This window comes from Staurois parvus, unplaced genomic scaffold, assembly GCF_062004578.1.
Source record: "Staurois parvus isolate SC_StPar_1 unplaced genomic scaffold, SC_StPar_1.0 ptg001109l, whole genome shotgun sequence".
In the NCBI taxonomy this organism is placed as follows: Eukaryota; Metazoa; Chordata; class Amphibia; order Anura; family Ranidae; genus Staurois; species Staurois parvus.
This window is the reverse complement of record NW_028318905.1, coordinates 42,493-61,684: the sequence shown is the minus strand read 5'-3', so window position 1 is coordinate 61,684 and position 19,192 is coordinate 42,493. Positions and strand designations below refer to the sequence as shown.

Sequence of the window (19,192 nt, the reverse complement as noted above, 5' to 3'; positions counted from 1 at the left end):
TACAAATCCTTGTCTCCGCAGCACAAATGCCCCCCCCAAAAAAGAATCACCCTTCCAACCCCCCCCCCCCACCACCATCTGGTACCACAGCGCCCTCCTGCCCACCCCTTGTCCCGGCCCTACCAATCAGGTCCGCTCTCATTGCTGTTGCTGTGGTGCTTGCACTTTGCAGGTGGTGCTGCTTGCCAAAAAAAAAAAAAAATCACCCCTCTACCCCCCCCCCCACCTTATACCACAGCGCCCATGGCCACCCTCCTCCTGCCCACCCCTTGTCTCGGCCCTGCCAATCAGGTCCGCTCTCAGTGCTGCGGCTGTGGTGCTTGCACTTTGCAGGTGGTGCTGCTTGCCAAAAAAATAAAATCACCCCTCTACCCCCCCCCCCCCCCACCTGATACCACAGTGCCCAGGGCAGCATCCCCTCCTGCCCTCACCATGTCCCGGCCCTGACAATCAGGTCTGCTCTCGTTGCTGTTGCTGTGGTGCTTGCACTTTGCAGGTGGTGCTGCTTGCCAAAAAAATCACCCCTCCAACCCCCCTCCGATATCACAGCGCCTAGGGCAGCCGCCCCTCCTGCCCAACCCTTGTCCCAGTCCTGACAATTGGGTCCATTCTCATTGCTGTGGCTGTGGTGCTTGCACATTGCAGGTGGTGCTGCTTGCCAGAAAAAAAAAAAAGATCACCCATAAACCCTCCCCCCCCACCACAAATTGATACCACAGCGCTGCTTGCCAAGAAAAAAAATTACCCCTCCAACCCCCCTCCCACCTGATACCACAGCGCCCAGGGCAGCTGCTGCCCCTCCAACCCTCCCCCCCCAATACCACAGCGCCCAGGGCAGCTGTCCCTCCTGCCCACCCCTTGTCCCGTCCGCGACAATCAGGTCCACTCTCATTGCTGTGGCTGTGGTGCACTTTGCAGGTGGCGCTGCTTGCCAAACCTGCCCATTAAAGCCAATGGGATTGCGCTGCGAACAAACGCCAATCGGCTAACATCAGACGACTTGTACTTGGCCTCAGTGGGCGACTTTTAAGCGATACGTGCGCCTTAAACGGCTGAATTTGGCTCTAACCAGCTGAATGCCGGCATGTGGCGTCATTTCCAGAAGATTGGGGTAACAATACGTTCACCTTGGGGGTGCCCACCTTCCAAAAAGGGGGTCATTTTGGGTTGTGTTTACACTGTTGTATCATTTGATATGTTTTATAACAGAAAGGAAGGGAAACTGTTTTTTGTTTTTTTGTTTTTGTTTTTTTATATCCTAAAAAAAAGAAAAAAAAAGTGGCGATTAAATACCACCTGTTGCATGATGGAGTAATATAGGGGGGTGGGGGGGATTGTACTTCACATATGGGGTATGTGTGCAGGATTTCGAGCTCTGGCCTAAATCCTATAGGATGGTGATTGGAGTAGAACTCTTCCAATAATCAAAGTCATGTATCCAGCGAAGGCTGGGCCAGGGATCATTGTGATTGTGAGTCTGTGCTTCCCCCTAGTGACCTGTAATGGTACAGCAGCAATGTTCTGGACCGAACTCTCCATGAGATCAGAACAATGTCCTCCATTGTGACCCTCTGTGTCTGTCTCTGCAGCTAACCTGGCCTCCACCGACATCATGTTCTTGGTGTGTTGCGTCCCTTTCACCGCCACCCTCTACCCGCTGCCCAGCTGGGTGTTCGGAGACTTCATGTGCAAATTTGTGGCCTATTTACAGCAGGTAGGTGCGATGGGGTGGGGGGGGGGGGGGACTGTGTGCTGTTATGGGGCGTATTTAAAGGGTTTACTTCCCCCGCATTGATATTTCAGGTTAAGGTGGAGGCTCTTTGGATAAATCTTCTGCTGGCTCCCAGTGAATTTTTGAGCATTTCCACTGGTGAGATCTGCTAGTTCTGTTCCTGTCCTCCTGACAGTTATGGGGGTTCCTGCTCATCACTATTGAAAAAAAAAAAAATTATATATATATATATATATATATATATATATATATATATATATATACACACACACACACATATATATACTGTATGTAGAAATGCATTTTTACTATATGAAAAACATTTTTAAAAATACATTTCAAATATACTCTATGTCTTTAAAAATACAAATCTACATTTTTGGAATGCATTTACAAATATATGTAAAAATATATGTTAAAATGACTCTTTTATATGTTAAAAAAACCTGAAGAATATATTGAAAAATAGATATATTTTTAAAAATATTTTTTTTTTAAATATATTCTTCAGATTTTTTTTTTTACATATAAAAAAGACATTTTAACATATATTTTTACATATATTTGTAAATGCTTTCCAAAAATGTAGATTTGTATTTTTAAAGACATACAGTATATTTGTAATGCAGTTTTAAATATATTTTTCATATGTTTTGTAATAAAAACGCATCTCAACATGCAATATATATATATATATATATATATATATATATATATATATAATATATACACAGTATATATATATATATATATATATATATATAATATATACACAGTATATATATATATATATATATATTTTTTTTTTTTTATATATATATATATTTTTTTTTTTTATTAGAATTTGAATTATATTTTGAAATATATTGACTACGGCCAAAATTGTAGCATTTAAAATACAGTATATGTCAATATATTTGGGAAGAATATTTAAAAAATATATTTCAAATATATTTTTCTTCCATGTTTGTTAGTAAAGCTGTGCTGCAGGGGCGTAGCTACAGGGGTTGCAGGGGTCACAATTGTGACCCAGCCCCATGCTGCAGGGAGCTAGGCGGCCCCTTGTTTGCCTGGGTAGGAGGAGGCTGCATATAGAGGAATCCATCTCTCCATGTTTCTCCTGCAGCCTCTGAATCACTTGAAGGGGAGAAATGTATGTAAATACGAGGATTTCTAGCACTGGGTAGCGTGGGATGTATCCATTGTGCATTAGGGAGCAGGACGCCGTTACAAATTGATATCCAAGTGGTGGAAGTAACTGTGTAGTGTGGACGGTTCGAGGACTCAAGGGCTGCTAAGAACTTTCCTGTTTCTATATTTATGATGTAGAGGAGCGGTATTGAGCTGCAATGATGATGTCTGATCTCAGTCTTCTCTCATCTCTCTTAATGGCACTTCAGCTGTAATTATCGAATACCAAGTGACTGATCCTCCGAGATTTCTATTCCTGTGATATGGCGACCACAATGAACAAGGTTTTACCAGCACAAGATTGAGATAATTGTGACTCATAGAAAAGAGACATCATATGGTGCTTTAAAGATCTCACTTAGCGGAACTTTGGGCCCCATTTACGCTAGTGAAGCACAACATCAGGTGTCTCAGATATGCCTGTTTTTTATGTGCGCTTCAGGAGGATTACAACCCATTCATTTCAAGGAGCTGCCCAATGTGCAATAACCCCTTGCCCTCCAGAGGATTCCCCCCCTTCCTGACCAGGCCATTTTTTTGTTTTCTCTGCGTTATTTTAACTGACAATTGCGCGGTTATGCGACGCCGCACCCAAATTAAATTTATGTCCTTTTTTCCCACAAATTGAGCTTTCTTTCGGTGGTATTTCATTGCCTCTGCGTTGATTTTTTTCGCGCTATAAACAAAAAAAGACCGACAATTTAAAAAAACAAACAACATTTTTGACTTTTTGCTATTAAACATGTCCAGCAAAAAAATGTAAAAAATCAACTAAAAGTTTTAAAAATCAAATTTCGTAGTAAATTTAGGCCAAAATGTATTCTGCTCCGTGTCTTTGCTAAAATAAAAATCCAGATACCTGTAAATTAATTAGTTTACGTGAAAGTTATAGCATCTACAAATGGCGGTATAGATAATGGGATTTTTATTTTTATTTTTTTTTATACTAGTAATGGCGGCGATCAGCGACTGCGACTGCGGCGGGCATTCTGACACTGGGAGGGGGGGGGGACTGACTAACTGCCACTGACATCCCCAGTGACACCAATCCAGTGATCAGTGCTAATAAAAAGCACTGACACTGTTCTAATGGCACTGGGCAGGAAGGGGTTAGAATCTGGGGCCATCAAAGGGTTAACTGTGTGCTGGGTGCGATTTCCTAGGGAGACATGCTGCTGTGCAGAAAGATACAAAGCAGCATGTCCTTGCTGACAGGGGAAAGGTCTGTGTTGTTTGCACTCAGGTCTCTCCCCTGTCAGTGTTACTCAGCGATCGCCGGGTGCCGGTGGGGAATCTCCAACCAGGACCCAGTGATTGACATCTGTAGCCGCCAATGGTGGAACGGGCAGGGCGGCGCACGCGTGCGCCCTCTACCTGGAATACATATCACGTATATATATAGGTGATTTTGTGCAGCCCTGCCGCCCTGTAGCAGTAATTCTGCTAGAGGGCGGTGGGGAAGCAGTTAAAGAAGAATCTGGCTTTTAGCTGCTGCAGAGGGAGCCACACAGGGGACCGGTTCCAGTAATTATTCCCCCACTGTTCCGATCACCCTCTCTTCCCACATCCGATTCACCCAGCTGCCTGGGCCCCGTACAGGTTGGCTGGTGGTACCCCCTTATATTCCCCCGACTGCATGTTGAAATGCGTTTTTATTACAAATTATATGAAAAATATTTTTAAAAATACATTTCAACTATACTGTATGTCTTTAAAACTACAAATCTACATTTTTGGAATGCATTTACAAATATATGTAAAAATATATGTTAAAATGACTTTTTTATATGTTAAAAAAATCTGAAGAATATATTTAAAAATAGATATATTTTTAAAAATACATTTTTTTAAAATATATTCTTCAGATTTTTTTTTTACATATAAAAAAGACATTTTAACATATATTTTACATATATTTGTAAATGCATTCCAAAAATGTTGATTTGTATTTTTAAAGACATACAGTACATTTGAAATGTATTTTTAAAAATATTTTTCATATATTTTGTAATAAAAACGTATGTGTGTATATATATATAAATAAAATGTATATTGAAATATATTGAATATGACCAAAATTGTAGCATTTCAAATATATGGCAATATATGGCAACATATTTGGGAAGAATATTTTTTAAATATATTTCAAATATATTTTTCTTCCATATGGGTAGACAGCACACAGGATGATGGGACAAAGTGCCACATGTACCTCATCACCCGAATCTGATCACTGGGGGAAAGGAGACTGAGGAAACGTTCCTTCCTGCCTGCAGCAGACTGATGACATCATCTCAGCCTAGGCAAAGTCACTGACTGGAGCTGCTCACATGAAAGAAAAATATATTTTAAATATATTTTAAAAATACATTCTTAATATATTCTTCCCAAATATATCAACATGTATTTCAAATACTACAATTTTGTATTAAAAATATATTCAGAACACATGCTGCAATATATATCAATTTGGAATGCATTTACAAGTATATTTAAAAATCTATGTTTAAATGCATTTTTTTTTTTAGATATTCTAGTATATCTGGAAAATATATTTTGAAAAATATATTGTTAAATATATGCCTTTGGAAAATATATTTTAATTTACATTTTTGGAATACATGTTAAAATATATTCATGTAAGCCAATCTATTGTAAACATATTTAAAAATATATTTTTAAATGCATTTTTTTAGATATTCAAATATATCTGGAAAATATATTTTGAAAAATATATTTTTAAACATATGCCTTTGGAAAATATATTTTAATTTACAATTTTGGAATACATGTTAAAATGTATTTGTGTAGGCCAATCTATTGTAAATATAGGTTGCATGTATAATTTTTTTCTTCTAAATATATTGAAAATATATTTCTCTTCCATATGGGTGAAGGAGGTTTTTTATACTGATAAAAAGGTGGAGATTTTCTGAAAACTGATGCTGTTACTGTATAATGTGACGTATTCAGGAATGTATTCATTGCAGAGATCTAAAGTTACTGACAGGTCCACTTTAATATTTTTTTTAATATTATTTATTTTTATTATTATTAATCTATTATAAGAATTTTATATATAGCGCCAACAATTTATGCCGTGCTTTACATACGAATACGCTGTGCACTCATTGCTGAAATATTTATTGTTGTCGCAAATCTCTGAAAAGCAGAAGTGAAGGAAGTGACAGACGCATGCTGTATCCCGATACATTTGTATATTATTATTATTATACAGGATTTATATAGTACATTATATCATATAAAACCAATATTTTGTTTTGTTTCTGTGGCTGCAGGTGACAGTTCAGGCCACGTGTATCACGCTGACAGCGATGAGCGCCGATCGATGTTACGCCACATTATATCCACTACGATCATTGCGGCATCGCACACCGAGGGTGGCCATGATTGTCAGCATCTGCATCTGGATAGGTACAAAATGGCCCTCCATTTTCCACCAAGAAGTATGAGCCTGTGATCCACCTTGTCATATAATGCGGGGGGGGGGGGGGGGCACCGCGGTATATGGGGGGGCGCTTATCCAGCCTGACAAATATATCTGTATATCTGGAGAAGTAGAACGTAATCCCACTCTTCCTCCAAACCGGGGTAAAAGTGGATCCTTGCATAGGAATATTCTGGATTTTACTTTCCAGCTGGTAGGTTTCTTTTCAAATGTTGACCTGACAATTCTTAGCTGCTCTGATGAAAAAAAAAACAACCTTGTACATCAAGTACCAACTGACATACAGAAATGACTGATCAGAGAAGTGACTTATCCTGTCCACCAGGACCGTATAGAGACCCATTAGACAAAGCTTCCTCTGATTGGATGAGGTGGAGAGGGGAGGGGCAAATGATGTCACAGTCTTCGACTCAGCCAATCAGAGGATGCTTGGCATTCGTTCAAAGGATACAAAGCATCCCATAAATGGCTGAGCAATGCTCAGCCTGACTCAGTTTTTGTTCGGAAAGTGGGACAGGAAGTCCCAATCACTGGTGAAACAGAAGTTCTGTAGATGTTCTATAGATGTTCTGTAGATGTTCTGTAGAAGTTCTGTAGTTGTTCAGTAGATGTTCAGTAGATGTTCTGTAAAAGTTCTGTAGATGTTCAGTAGATGTTCTGTAAAAGTTCTGTAGTTGTTCAGTAGATGTTCAGTAGATGTTCTGTAAAAGTTCTGTAGATGTTCAGTAGATGTTCTGTAGAAGTTTTGTAGAAGTTCAGTAGATGTTCTGTAGAAGTTCTGTAGATGTTCTGTAGATGTCCAGTAGATGTTCAGTAGAAGTTCTGTAGATGTTCTGTAGATGTTCAGTAGATGTTCTGTAGATGTTCAGTAGAAGTTCTGTAGATGTTCAGTAGATGTTCTGTAGATGTTCTGTAGATGTTCAGTAGAAGTTCTGTAGATGTTCAGTAGAAGTTCTGTAGATGCTCTGTAGATGTTCTGTAGATGTTCAGTAGAAGTTCTGTAGATGTTCAGTAGATGTTCTGTAGATGTTCAGTAGAAGTTCTGTAGATGTTCTGTAGATGTTCAGTAGAAGTTCTGTAGATGTTCAGTAGAAGTTCTGTATATGTTTTGTAGATGTTCTACAAAGGTTCTGCAAATGTTCTGTAGACGTTTCATCCCAATGTCTGATCTTCACAGGCTCCCTCCTGCTCTCCACCCCGATCATCCCCTACCAGAAGATCCAGAAAGGTTACTGGTACGGCCCCCGCACCTACTGCATCGAGCAGTTCCCCACGGACACCATGAAGAAGGCATGCATCCTCTACCAGTTCCTGGCCGTCTACCTGCTGCCCTTGCTTACCATCTGCCTCTGCTACTCCCTGATGCTGAAGAGAGTCGGCCGACCCGTGGTGGAGCCTATGGACAATAATTACCAGGTATGATATTATCCCACCCAGAACACCTCTCCATGGGTTTTCATACACATTTTGGACCTGAACGTTTTTTCCCCCTCAAGAATGTCTATCCTACTGAAGTTTGAAAATGAAAGCCCTATTGAACCTTCCATTTAATCAGATCAGCAAAAGGTGTTCTTTAAAAGCAGCCTGAGTAGAAAAGCCCATGCCCCTGCCAGCATGTTGTGTGGAAGCAGCATTCTCTCTGCAAAGGTCCAGGACGCCTCCCAGTAAGTCATACCTGTAAGAAAGCTTCTGATTGGAGGGATCTAGGTCTGACTTAGCAGGGGGTCTGCTGGGGGCTGTATTGTTGCTGGAGGGATCTATTTTTTGTGGGGAGGGAGGCTATTGCTGCTGGGGAGGACTGTTGTTGCTGGTGGGGGATCTGGTGTTGCTGGGGTGGATCTTATGTTGCTGGGGGGTCACTTGTTTCTGGAAGGGATCTATTTTTTAAGGAGGGTCTAGTGATGCTGGCTGCGGGGAAATGTGTTGTCGCTGCCAAGGGTCTATTGTTGTTGGGGCGGATCTTTTGTTGTTGGGGTGGTGGATCTATTGCTGCTGAAAGATTCATTGTTGCTAGCTGAAAGGGATCTATTTTACTGCTTTTCTTGTTATCATCCATAAAAATTACATAGCACCACAAAATTATATTTGGTTTTACATCCTTTAAAAGGGGTGGTGCTGGGAGGTGGGTAGGGGGTGGAACCAAGTAACGTTGCTCAGAGGTGGGTAGGGGGTGGAACCAAAAAAACAAAAACGTTGCTCAGAGGTGGGTAGGGGGTGAAACCAAGGAACGTTGCTCAGAGGTGGGTAGGGGGTGGAACCAAGGAACGTTGCTCAGAGGTGGGTAAGGGGTGGAACCAAGGAACTTTGCTCAGAGGTGGGTAGGGGGTGGAACCAATGGACGCTGCTCAGTGGTGGGTAGAGGGTGGAACCAATGGACGCTGCTCAGTGGTGGGTAGAGGGTGGAACCAAGTAACGTTGCTCAGAGGTGGGTAGGGGGTGGAACCAAGTAACGTTGCTCAGAGATGGGTAGGGGGTGGAACCAAGGAAAGTTGCTCAGAGGTGGGTAGGGGGTGGAACCAAGGAACGTTGCTCAGAGGTGGGTAGGGGATGGAACCAAGGAACATTGCTCAGAGGTGGGTAAGGGGTGGAACCAAGTAACGTTGCTCAGAGGTGGGTAGAGGGTGGAACCAAGGAACGTTGCTCAGAGGTGGGTAAGTGGTGGAACCAAGGAACGTTGCTCAGAGGTGGGTAGAGGGTGGAACCAAGGAACGTTGCTCAGAGGTGGGTAAGTGGTGGAACCAAGGAACGTTGCTCAGAGGTTGGTAGGGGGTGGACCCAAGGAACGTTGCTCAGAGGTGGGTAGGGGGTGGACACAAGGAACGTTTCTCAGAGGTGGGTAGGGGGTGGAACCAAGTAACGTTGCTCAGAGTTGGGTAAGAGGTGGAACCAAGTAACGTTGCTCAGAGTTGGGCAAGAGGTGGAACCAAGTAACGTTGCTCAGAGGCGGGTAGGGGGTGGAACCAAGGAACATTGCTCAGAGGTGGGTAAGGGGTGGAACCAAGTAACGTTGCTCAGAGGTGGGTAGGGGGTGGAACCAAGGAACGTTGCTAAGAGGTGGGTAAGGGGTGGAACTAAGTAACGTTGCTCAGAGGTGGGTAAGTGGTGGAACCAAGGAACTTTTCTAAGAGGTGGGTAGGGGGTGGAACCAAGGAACATTGCTCAGAGGTGGGTAGGGGATGGAACCAAGGGACGTCGCTCAGAGGTGGGTAGAGGGTGGAACCAAGCAACGTTGCTCAGAGGTGGGTAGAGGGTGGAACCAAGGAACATTGCTCAGAGGTGGGTAAGGGGTGGAACCAAGGAACTTTGCTCAGAGGTGGGTAGGGGGTGGAACCAATGGACGCTGCTCAGTGGTGGGTAGAGGGTGGAACCAAGTAACGTTGCTCAGAGGTGGGTAGGGGGTGGAACCAAGTAACGTTGCTCAGAGATGGGTAGGGGGTGGAACCAAGGAAAGTTGCTCAGAGGTGGGTAGGGGGTGGAACCAAGGAACGTTGCTCAGAGGTGGGTAGGGGATGGAACCAAGGGACATCGCTCAGAGGTGGGTAAGGGGTGGAACTAAGTAACGTTGCTCAGAGGTGGGTAAGTGGTGGAACCAAGGAACTTTTCTAAGAGGTGGGTAGGGGGTGGAACCAAGGAACGTTGCTCAGAGGTGGGTAGGGGGTGGAGCCAATGGACGCTGCTCAGAGGTGGGTAGGGGGTGGAACCAAGTAACGTTGCTCAGAGGTGGGTAGGGGTTGGAACCAAGGAACGTTGCTCAGAGGTGGATAGGGGGTGGAACCAAGGAACGTTGCTCAGAGGTGGATAGGGGATGGAACCAAGGAACATTGCTTAGTGGTGGGTAGGGGTTGGAACAAAGGAACGTTGCTCAGAGGTGGGTAGGGGTTGGAACCAAGGAACGTTGCTCAGAGGTGGATAGGGGGTGGAACCAAGGAACGTTGCTCAGAGGTGGATAGGGGGTGGAACCAAGGAACGTTGCTCAGAGGTGGATAGGGGGTGGAACCAAGCAACAATACAGTTCAATACAAGAGGGTTAGGAGGGCCCTGTTCCTTGGGGCTTACAATCTAAGAGTACCACCAAAAGAAAACTATTTGTGTGGGAAAGAATGATCTAAATTTAATTTGAGCACAGTGTTGCATGACTGCACAATTACCAGTTAAAGTAGCGCAGAGCTGAATAGCAAAAAAAATGGCCTGGTCATGAAGGGGGGAAAAAATCTTCCAGAGCTGAAGCGGTTATATACATATATAAAAAGGCAGTGGTTGATCCTGACAGAAATCCAGAGCTGCCCTGCGCACTCGGCACTCTTATTTCAACATCTGCAATCAGGAAATAGATTAGAACTACAGAACACCTCCCCCTATGTCATGGCAAAGAGGAAAGGGGGATGTTCTGTAGTCTTGTCCTAGGGTGACAACGCTGCTTCTCCATCGGTACAGTGACTGAGTGTTGCCACCCTAGATTGGGAAATGTATCGCTGACAGGATCAGCAAATGAAAGGAAAGTTAAAGGCCTGAAACCAAGGAACGAACTGCAACATATATATATGTATGTTGAGGGGATGATCTATTGTTGCTGGCTGCTAGAAGTTCTTTTAATGCTGGCTACTGGAAGATCTATGGTTGTTGGGGTGGTATTTTGTCGCAGGGTGTCTATTGTTACCGGGGGGACCTGTTGTTGCTCAGATGGATCCACTGTTGAAGGTATGATCTATTGTTTCTGGCTGCTAGAAGTTCTTTTGATGCTGGCTACTGGAAGATCTATTGTTGCTGGGGGTTTATTGTTGCTTGGAGGGATCCATTGTTAATTTATTGATTTATTGTTGCTGGTTGCTAGAAGGTCTATTGATGCTGGCTACTACAGCATCTTTTGTTGCTGGGGTGGTATTTTGTTGGAGGGTGTGGTCTATTGTCACTGGGGGGATCTATTGTTGCTGGAAGGGGCTATTGTTTCTTGAAGATCTATTGTTGCTTGGAGGATCCATGTTACTGCTTTTTTTTATCATTATCAAATTCCATACAAATCACTTAGCACCAAAAATGATAGTGGTATAATGGTAGGGGGTGGGACCAAGGAACAGGATGGGGCGGAGTCAAGGACTGACTTGGAAGGGGAGGGGAGTACAAAAGCCCTAGGATCAACCAATAAATGTTTGTACTTATCAAATGGATACAACAAAATACTTCCAATGTTGCAGTCAGTAACATCCCTGGTGCCCTACTTGCAGCTTGGGGGCCCCTTGGTACTCATAGTGTGGCCCCAGCAGCAAGCAGAGGGAACAGTGATTGGTAGAGGGGCGTGAATGTTGGTGATCTCTAGCGGTCTCGTGTGGCATTTCCCCAGTCTCTAACATTCTCCAGCCTCCAACTGCACCTGTAGCACGTCACCAGTCTGTGACCTTCTCCAGCATTGTGTTAGCAGTCTTTGATAATCCCCCCAGGAATGTCAGGTGCCACAGCTGAGCCCCCCATACCTAGGACCTTGACCACCACCGCTTCCTCTTCCTTCCAAATGCTCAACCTCCTTTCCTTCCTCACCAGGTGCAGCTCCAGTCGGAGAGGACTATCACTTTTCCAGGTGCCTACACCTCTCTACCCCCTTCCTTTCCAGGTGCCTACCCCTCTCTACCCCCCCCTACAATTTTTACCCCCTACTCCTTTTCAGGTGCCTACATCTTTCTACCCCCCTACACCTTTCCAGGTGCCCCCACCTCTCTACCGCCCTACACTTTTCTACCCTCTACACCTTTCCAGGTGCCATCACCTCTCTACCCCCTACATTTCCAGGTGTCTACACCTCTCTACCCCCCTACACCTTTCCAGGTGTCTACACCTCTCTACCCCCCTACATTTCCAGGTGTCTACACCTCTCTACCCCCCTACACCTTTCCAGGCGCCTACACTTCTCTACCTCCCTACATTTCAAGGTGTCTACACCTCTCTACCCCCCTACACCTTTCCAGGTGCCCACACTTCTCTACCCCCCTACACTTTTCTACCCTCTACACCTTTCCCGGTGCCATCACCTCTCTACCCCCCTACACCTTTCCAGGTGCCTACACTTCTCTACCACCCTACACCTCTCTACCCCCCTACAGCTTTTCAGGTGCCTACACTTCTCTACCCCCCTACACCTTTCCAGGTGTCTACACCTCTCTACCCCCCTACATTTCCAGGTGTCTACAGCTCTCTACCCCCCTACACCTTTCCAGGTGCCTACACTTCTCTACCCCCCTACACTTCCAGGTGTCTACACCTCTCTACCCCCCTACACCTTTCCAGGTGCCTACACCTCTCTACCCCCCTACATTTCCAGGTGCCTACACCTCTCTACCCCCCTACATTTCCAGGTGTCTACACCTCTCTACCCCCCTACACCTTTCCAGGTGCCTACACTTCTCTACCTCCCTACATTTCAAGGTGTCTACACCTCTCTACCCCCCTACACCTTTCCAGGTGTCTACACTTCTCTACCCCCCTACACCTTTCCAGATGTTTACACCTGTCTACCCCCCTACACCTTTCCAGGTACCTACACTTCTCTACGACCCTACACCTCTCTACCCCCCTACACCTTTCCAGGTGCCTACTCCTCTCTACCCCCCTACAATTTCTACCCCCCACTCCTTTCCTTGTGCCTACATCTTTCTACCCCCCTTCCCATGGTGTAGCCCCAGCAGCAAGTAGAGGGAACATTGATTGGTAAAGGGGTGTTAATGTCGGTGATCTCTAGCGGTCTCGTGTGGCATTTTCCCAGTCTCCAACATTCTCCAGCCTCCAACCGCACCTGTGGCACGTCACCAGTCTCTGACCCTCTCCAGCATTGTGTTAGCAGTCTATAGCACTTCATATTCTAAATATTATGGATGCCCATCCCAGCCACCACCCCCCCAGGAATATCGGGTGCCACAGCTGAGCCCCCCATACCTAGGACCTTGACCACCACCGCTTCCACTTCCTTCCAAATGCTCAACCTCCTTTCCTTCCTCACCAGGTGCAGCTCCTGTCGGAGAGGACCATCGCCATGAGGAGTAAAATCTCGAAGATGGTGATCGTCATCGTCCTTCTTTTCACCATCTGCTGGGGCCCCATCCAGCTCTTCAGCCTGTTCCAGGGCTTCTACCCGGGATTCCAGGCCAACTACGCCACCTACAAGATCAAAACCTGGGCCAACTGCATGTCCTACGCCAACTCCTCCATCAACCCCATCGTCTACGGCTTCATGGGCGCCAGTTTCCGCAAGTCCTTCAAGAAGGCCTTTCCTTTCATGTTCCGGAACAAAGTCAGGGACGGCAGCATCACCTCCGGAACGGTCCACAACGAGATGAAGTTTGTAGCCATGGAGTCCACCAACAACGAACTCAAGTGAAGGTGGAGCAACGTGGAGAGCGATCAACCTGTCGTGGCATGGACTGGGGGGGGAACTAATGGTGGCTTCTTAATAGACATGGAATCAGAGGCGGGGAGTGACGGGGTGTGGCCGAATTATAGGAGTGAAGGTTCTTCATGAAACATTGTTTCCCCGTTATTATTGGGAAGGTGATTCATCGCCACAAAAGCTCCTCTGAAGCGAAGGTCCAAAACGCCGCGGGTCTCCCGGAGGGATTTAATCAGGAATTTTATCAGCCGAATGTTTTTTTTTTACCTGAAGAATCGTCTTGTGTCTTGTCTGTAACAAATCTCTATTTTGTATTTATACCGTCTGCTCATTAAATGAGAATATTGAAATATCACCCCGCGTCCATGAACTTTCATGTTTGGCCGGGCTTTGGGTTCGTTCACACCTGAGCGTTGCATTTGTGAGCCTTTTTTGACACGCGTTTCTGTGTGCATTTTTGTACTGTGTTTTAAAAACTAGGCTTTTCAGCTTTTTTTTAGCTTTTCCATCAACTTTTTTTTAATATTTCTCAGATTAGAGGTAAGGGTGAGGTTTAGGGTTAGGGGTTAGGTGTTGGGGTTGGAGGGTTATGTATTGTCTCCTTTTTACTTATTTATTATTTATTTATATTTGTTAGGGTCAGGGTGTTAATTTATGTATTTATTATTATTTTTATTTATTTATTTCTAGGGTTAATAGTTTATTTATTGTCTCCTTTTTACTTATTTATTATTTATTTATTTTTGTTAGGGTGTTAATTTATTATGTTTATTATTATAATTCCTTTTTTTAGGGTTAGGGGCTAGTATTTTATTTATTGTCTTATTGATTTATTTTTGTTAGGGTGTTAATATATTTATTATTATTATTATGAAAAAAAATTTTTAGGGTTAGAGGTTAATATTTTATTTATTGTCTCCTTTTTACTTATTTATTATTTATTTATTTTTGTTAGGGTGTTTATTTATTTTTTAGGGTTAGAGGATAATATTTTATTCATTTATTTTTACTTATTCATTTTTGTTAGGGTGTTAATTTATTTATTAAGTAATTTTTTTTTTTAGGGTTAAAGGGTAATTATTTATTGTCTCATTTTTACTTATTTATTATTTATTTATTTATTTTTGGGTGTTAATTTATTTATTATTATTCAATTTGCTGGAAAGGTGGAGTAGCATTGTCAAGCAAAACTCCAGTAAATAGAATCCCCTCCTCCTCTTCTGCAGGTTTCAAGGCAGATCCTTCCTTACCCGCTTCTATCCTGTAGATACTGAAGATGGGAACAGTCAGGTGCCTACACCTCTTTACCCCCCCCCCCCCCCCCCCACACACACACACACACACCTTTTACACCTTTTCAGGTGCCTACACCTCTCTACCCCCCTACACCTTTCTACCCCCCCCTACACCTCTCTACCCCCCCTACACCTCTCTACCCCCCCTACACCTTTTCAGGTGCCATCACCTCTCTACCCCCTCTACACCTCTCTACCCCCTACACCTTTCCAGGCTTCTACACCTCTCTACCCCCCTACAGCTTTCTACCCCTACTTCCAAGTTCCAAGAAATAGAGTCTCACAGACGTCCTCCTTGCTTTGGCTTGGTCCCCCACTTTTCATGATGACCCCCAGGTGACCTCCGGGCATGTTATTATATGAGGACCCTAATTCCAAAGATGTCCACATTGACATGGACAGGGCTGGCACTGCCTCCACTTTCTATAGTCACACCCCATACTGTTCTGAGGGCCTCTAGTGGCTGTTTATGAGATTACACTGTCCATTCACTACGAGGGCTCTCTAAGCTACTCTCTGTCCTAACTATGGCGACACCAAGTGATCAAACTAGGGAACTAAATGGGGCGCACCTGTGCTCCTACCCTACACAGCTTCTAGTGCACATTGTGAAACGCTCACAGTGTACTCTGAAATCAGAGGAAGCCATTTCAGTCCAGGAGAGGAGCCGGTACACCTGTGCAACACTGAAGGGGAGGAGCCGGTACACCTGTGCAAGACTGAAGGGGAGGAGCCGGTACACCTGTGCAAGACTGAAGGGGAGGAGCCGGTACACTTGTGCAAGACTGAAGGGGAGAATCCGGTACACCTGTGCAAGACTGAAGGGGAGGAGCCGGTACACCTGTGCAAGACTGAAGGGGAGGAGCCAATACACCTGTGCAAGACTGAAGGGGAGGAGCCGGTACACCTGTGCAAGACTGAAGGATAGGAGCCGATACACCTGTGCAAGACTGAAGGGGAGGAGCCGGTACACCTGTGCAAGACTGAAGAGGAGGAGCCGGTACACCTGTGCAAGACTGAAGGGGAGGAGCCGGTACACCTGTGCAAGACTGAAGGGGAGGAGCCGGTACACCTGTGCAAGACTGAAGGGGAGGAGCCGGTACACCTGTGCAAGACTGAAGGGGAGAATCCGGTACACCTGTGCAAGACTGAAGGGGAGGAGCCGATACACCTGTGCAAGACTGAAGGGGAGGAGCCAATACACCTGTGCAAGACTGAAGGGGAGGAGCCAATACACCTGTGCAAGACTGAAGGGGAGGAGCCGGTACACCCGTGCAAGACTGAAGGGGAGGAGCCGGTACACCCATGCAAGACTGAAGGGGAGGAGGAGGTACACCTGTGCAAGACTGAAGGGGAGGAGCCAGTACACCTGTGCAAGAATGAAGGGGAGGAGCCAGTACACCTGTGCAAGACTGAAGAGGAGGAGGAGGTACACCCATGCAAGACTGAAGGGGAGGAGCCGGCACACCTGTGCAAGACTGAAGGGGAGGAGCCGGTACACCTGTGTAAGACTGAAGGGGAGGAGCCGGTACACCTGTGTAAGACTGTAGGGGAGGAGCCAGTACACCTGTGCAAGACTGAAGGAGAGGAGCCGGTACACCTGTGCAAGACTGAAGGGGAGAATCCGGTACACCTGTGCAAGACTGAAGGGGAGGAGCCGATACACCTGTGCAAGACTGAAGGGGAGGAGCCAATACACCTGTGCAAGACTGAAGGGGAGGAGCCAATACACCTGTGCAAGACTGAAGGGGAGGAGCCGGTACACCCGTGCAAGACTGAAGGGGAGGAGCCGGTACACCCATGCAAGACTGAAGGGGAGGAGGAGGTACACCTGTGCAAGACTGAAGGGGAGGAGCCAGTACACCTGTGCAAGAATGAAGGGGAGGAGCCAGTACACCTGTGCAAGACTGAAGAGGAGGAGGAGGTACACCCATGCAAGACTGAAGGGGAGGAGCCAGCACACCTGTGCAAGACTGAAGGGGAGGAGCCGGTACACCTGTGTAAGACTGAAGGGGAGGAGCCGGTACACCTGTGTAAGACTGAAGGTTTGCTCGCTGGAACAGATCATCCACCCGCCATGATGACACGAAGTTGTAGGATTGGATGAGCATATCTCGTTTCTATGATGACTCACATCTCCCATGGAGCTCACTGACACACTGCGCCTTCATGGTGACGACACTTTTATTGAGACACACGGATGGAGATGACATGAGCGGTCTAAGCGGGGGGCTGTAGAAATCAGAAGACCCCCGACGGGAAGGATACAATGACTCACTTGGAAGATCGCTCTTATTACAGATCCCGGCTCGCCTTTGTTCAGGAAATGTGATTTCTGGGGACGGACGAACCTCCTCCGCCGGTAGAAGGTCACGGCCAGAATGAGATTGTTATCGATTTGTACATGTAGGACCCCAGCGGGCATAATTATTATCCACACCTTGTGACATCATGATCTAATAGAAGCTGAAGGTCCCTCGCTGGGGGCCACAACATATTGGAGGGTTTTTATATCATCGACCTCATTATGTGATATCAGCCCCCACATCCAATCTCCTCCGTAGTCAGCGCTCTCAACAGCATGACAGCTGAACATGCTTTTTATATTTTATCTGTGAATTCATCTGGGCAAACGGTTGAATTCACAGATAAAATATATACATGGGAGAGGTTTTATCTGCTAAGAGATTTGTATTTCTGTCCATCCTGTCCTGAGATTTACACAGCTCCGCCACACAGCAAAGACCTGATTTTTCTCTGTTGCAGCTTAGCAACACTTGCAGGTCTTGTCCCTCCCCCCAGCCTGTGATTGGACAGGGAAAGGAGAAGCAGCAGCTTGGGCAAGCTCATCTCTGCTCTCTCCTCCTATCAGCCCATTCTTTGTTAGCACGCGAGCACTGCAGCACAGCTGATTGGCTCCTTGTGCTGCTTCTCCTTCTCCCAATGGAAACCCTATTACTCTCTCCTCCAATCAGCATGTTCCGTTACCGCATAGGCAGTGCAGCATGCCCGATTGGCTCCTTGGGCTGCTTCTCCCTCTCCCAGTCTGAGCTCTGTTCTACAGAGACTGCCAGGTCAGATCCAGCTAGTTTCTGATCGATCGACACAATGGAAATCCTATTATTACTCTCTCCTCCAATCAGCATCTTCCCTGTTTGCACATAGGCAGTGCAGCATGCCTGATAGGCTCCTTGGGCTGCTTCTCCCTCTCCCAGCTTGAGCTCTGCTATACAGGGACTTCCAGGTCATATCCAGGTAGTTTCCGATCGATTGACACAATGCAAAGCCAGAAGATAAATGTAATGACATTACCAGTAGGGGGCCCCCAGGGCCGGCTGCGTGTTGGTTCCTCGCCGCGTTCATTGAAGTATATCTGAAGTCACAACTTTATTTTCCATTCTGGATGGAGCAGGGAAGGGTTGAAGGGGGTCGTTGTGATACATTCCTTCTGTTTCACCCAATGCATCGAACATTAGCGCTCGTGTTGCGTCATTGCGTGATGACTTGTACCTCTCGTACTCACAGATTGCATGGTCTGTGGTCACCTATGGATCAGAGACGGGAATGGCTACAGCCCCCGAGAAGGCTTCCCCTCTTAGCACCGGAACAGGCACCCCCATTGGACGTTGTGGTGACAACTGTAAATTGTTGGATTTCCCATCACTTCCTGTCCTGTCCGGGACCCAGGACAAGGATGAAAAACTGCACCCCCCTCCCCCATTCCTAATGCAAGTCTGGCACCTGACAGCACCGCCTGGCCAGTCATAATATTCAGTGTGAGAGATAGCAGATGGTCAAAGTCTATGGGCATACTACAGGAGACAGTCAGAGACTGCAGACATACTACAGGAGATGGTCAGAGACTGCAGACATAGTACAGGAGATGACCAGAGACTGCAGACATAGTACAGGAGATGACCAGAGACTGCGGACACAGTACAGGGGATGACCAGAGACTGCGGACATACTACAGGAGACGGTCAGAGACTGCGGACATACTACAGGAGACGGTCAGAGACTGCAGACATACTACAGGAGACGGTCAGAGACTGAAGACATAGTACAGGAGACGACCAGAGACTGCAGACATAGTACAGGAGATGACCAGAGACTGCAGACACAATACAGGAGAT

The 19,192-nt window shown here is 45.8% G+C and overlaps 1 protein-coding gene across 1 annotated transcript in view; it reads left to right on the top strand.

Annotated features, from left to right (window-relative positions):
• Positions 1 to 14,119, top strand: part of LOC149440228 (G protein-coupled receptor 54-like) — a 37,891-nt gene extending 23,772 nt beyond the window's left edge. The window contains exons 2-5 of the mRNA XM_089658881.1: positions 1,590 to 1,714; positions 6,223 to 6,358; positions 7,570 to 7,808; positions 13,381 to 14,119. Of these exons, the coding sequence (XP_089515007.1) occupies positions 1,590 to 1,714; positions 6,223 to 6,358; positions 7,570 to 7,808; positions 13,381 to 13,755 (875 nt within the window). The 3' untranslated portion in view covers positions 13,756 to 14,119. The remainder of the gene's footprint in view (positions 1 to 1,589; positions 1,715 to 6,222; positions 6,359 to 7,569; positions 7,809 to 13,380) is intronic.
• The last annotated feature ends 5,073 nt before the right edge of the window (positions 14,120 to 19,192 follow it).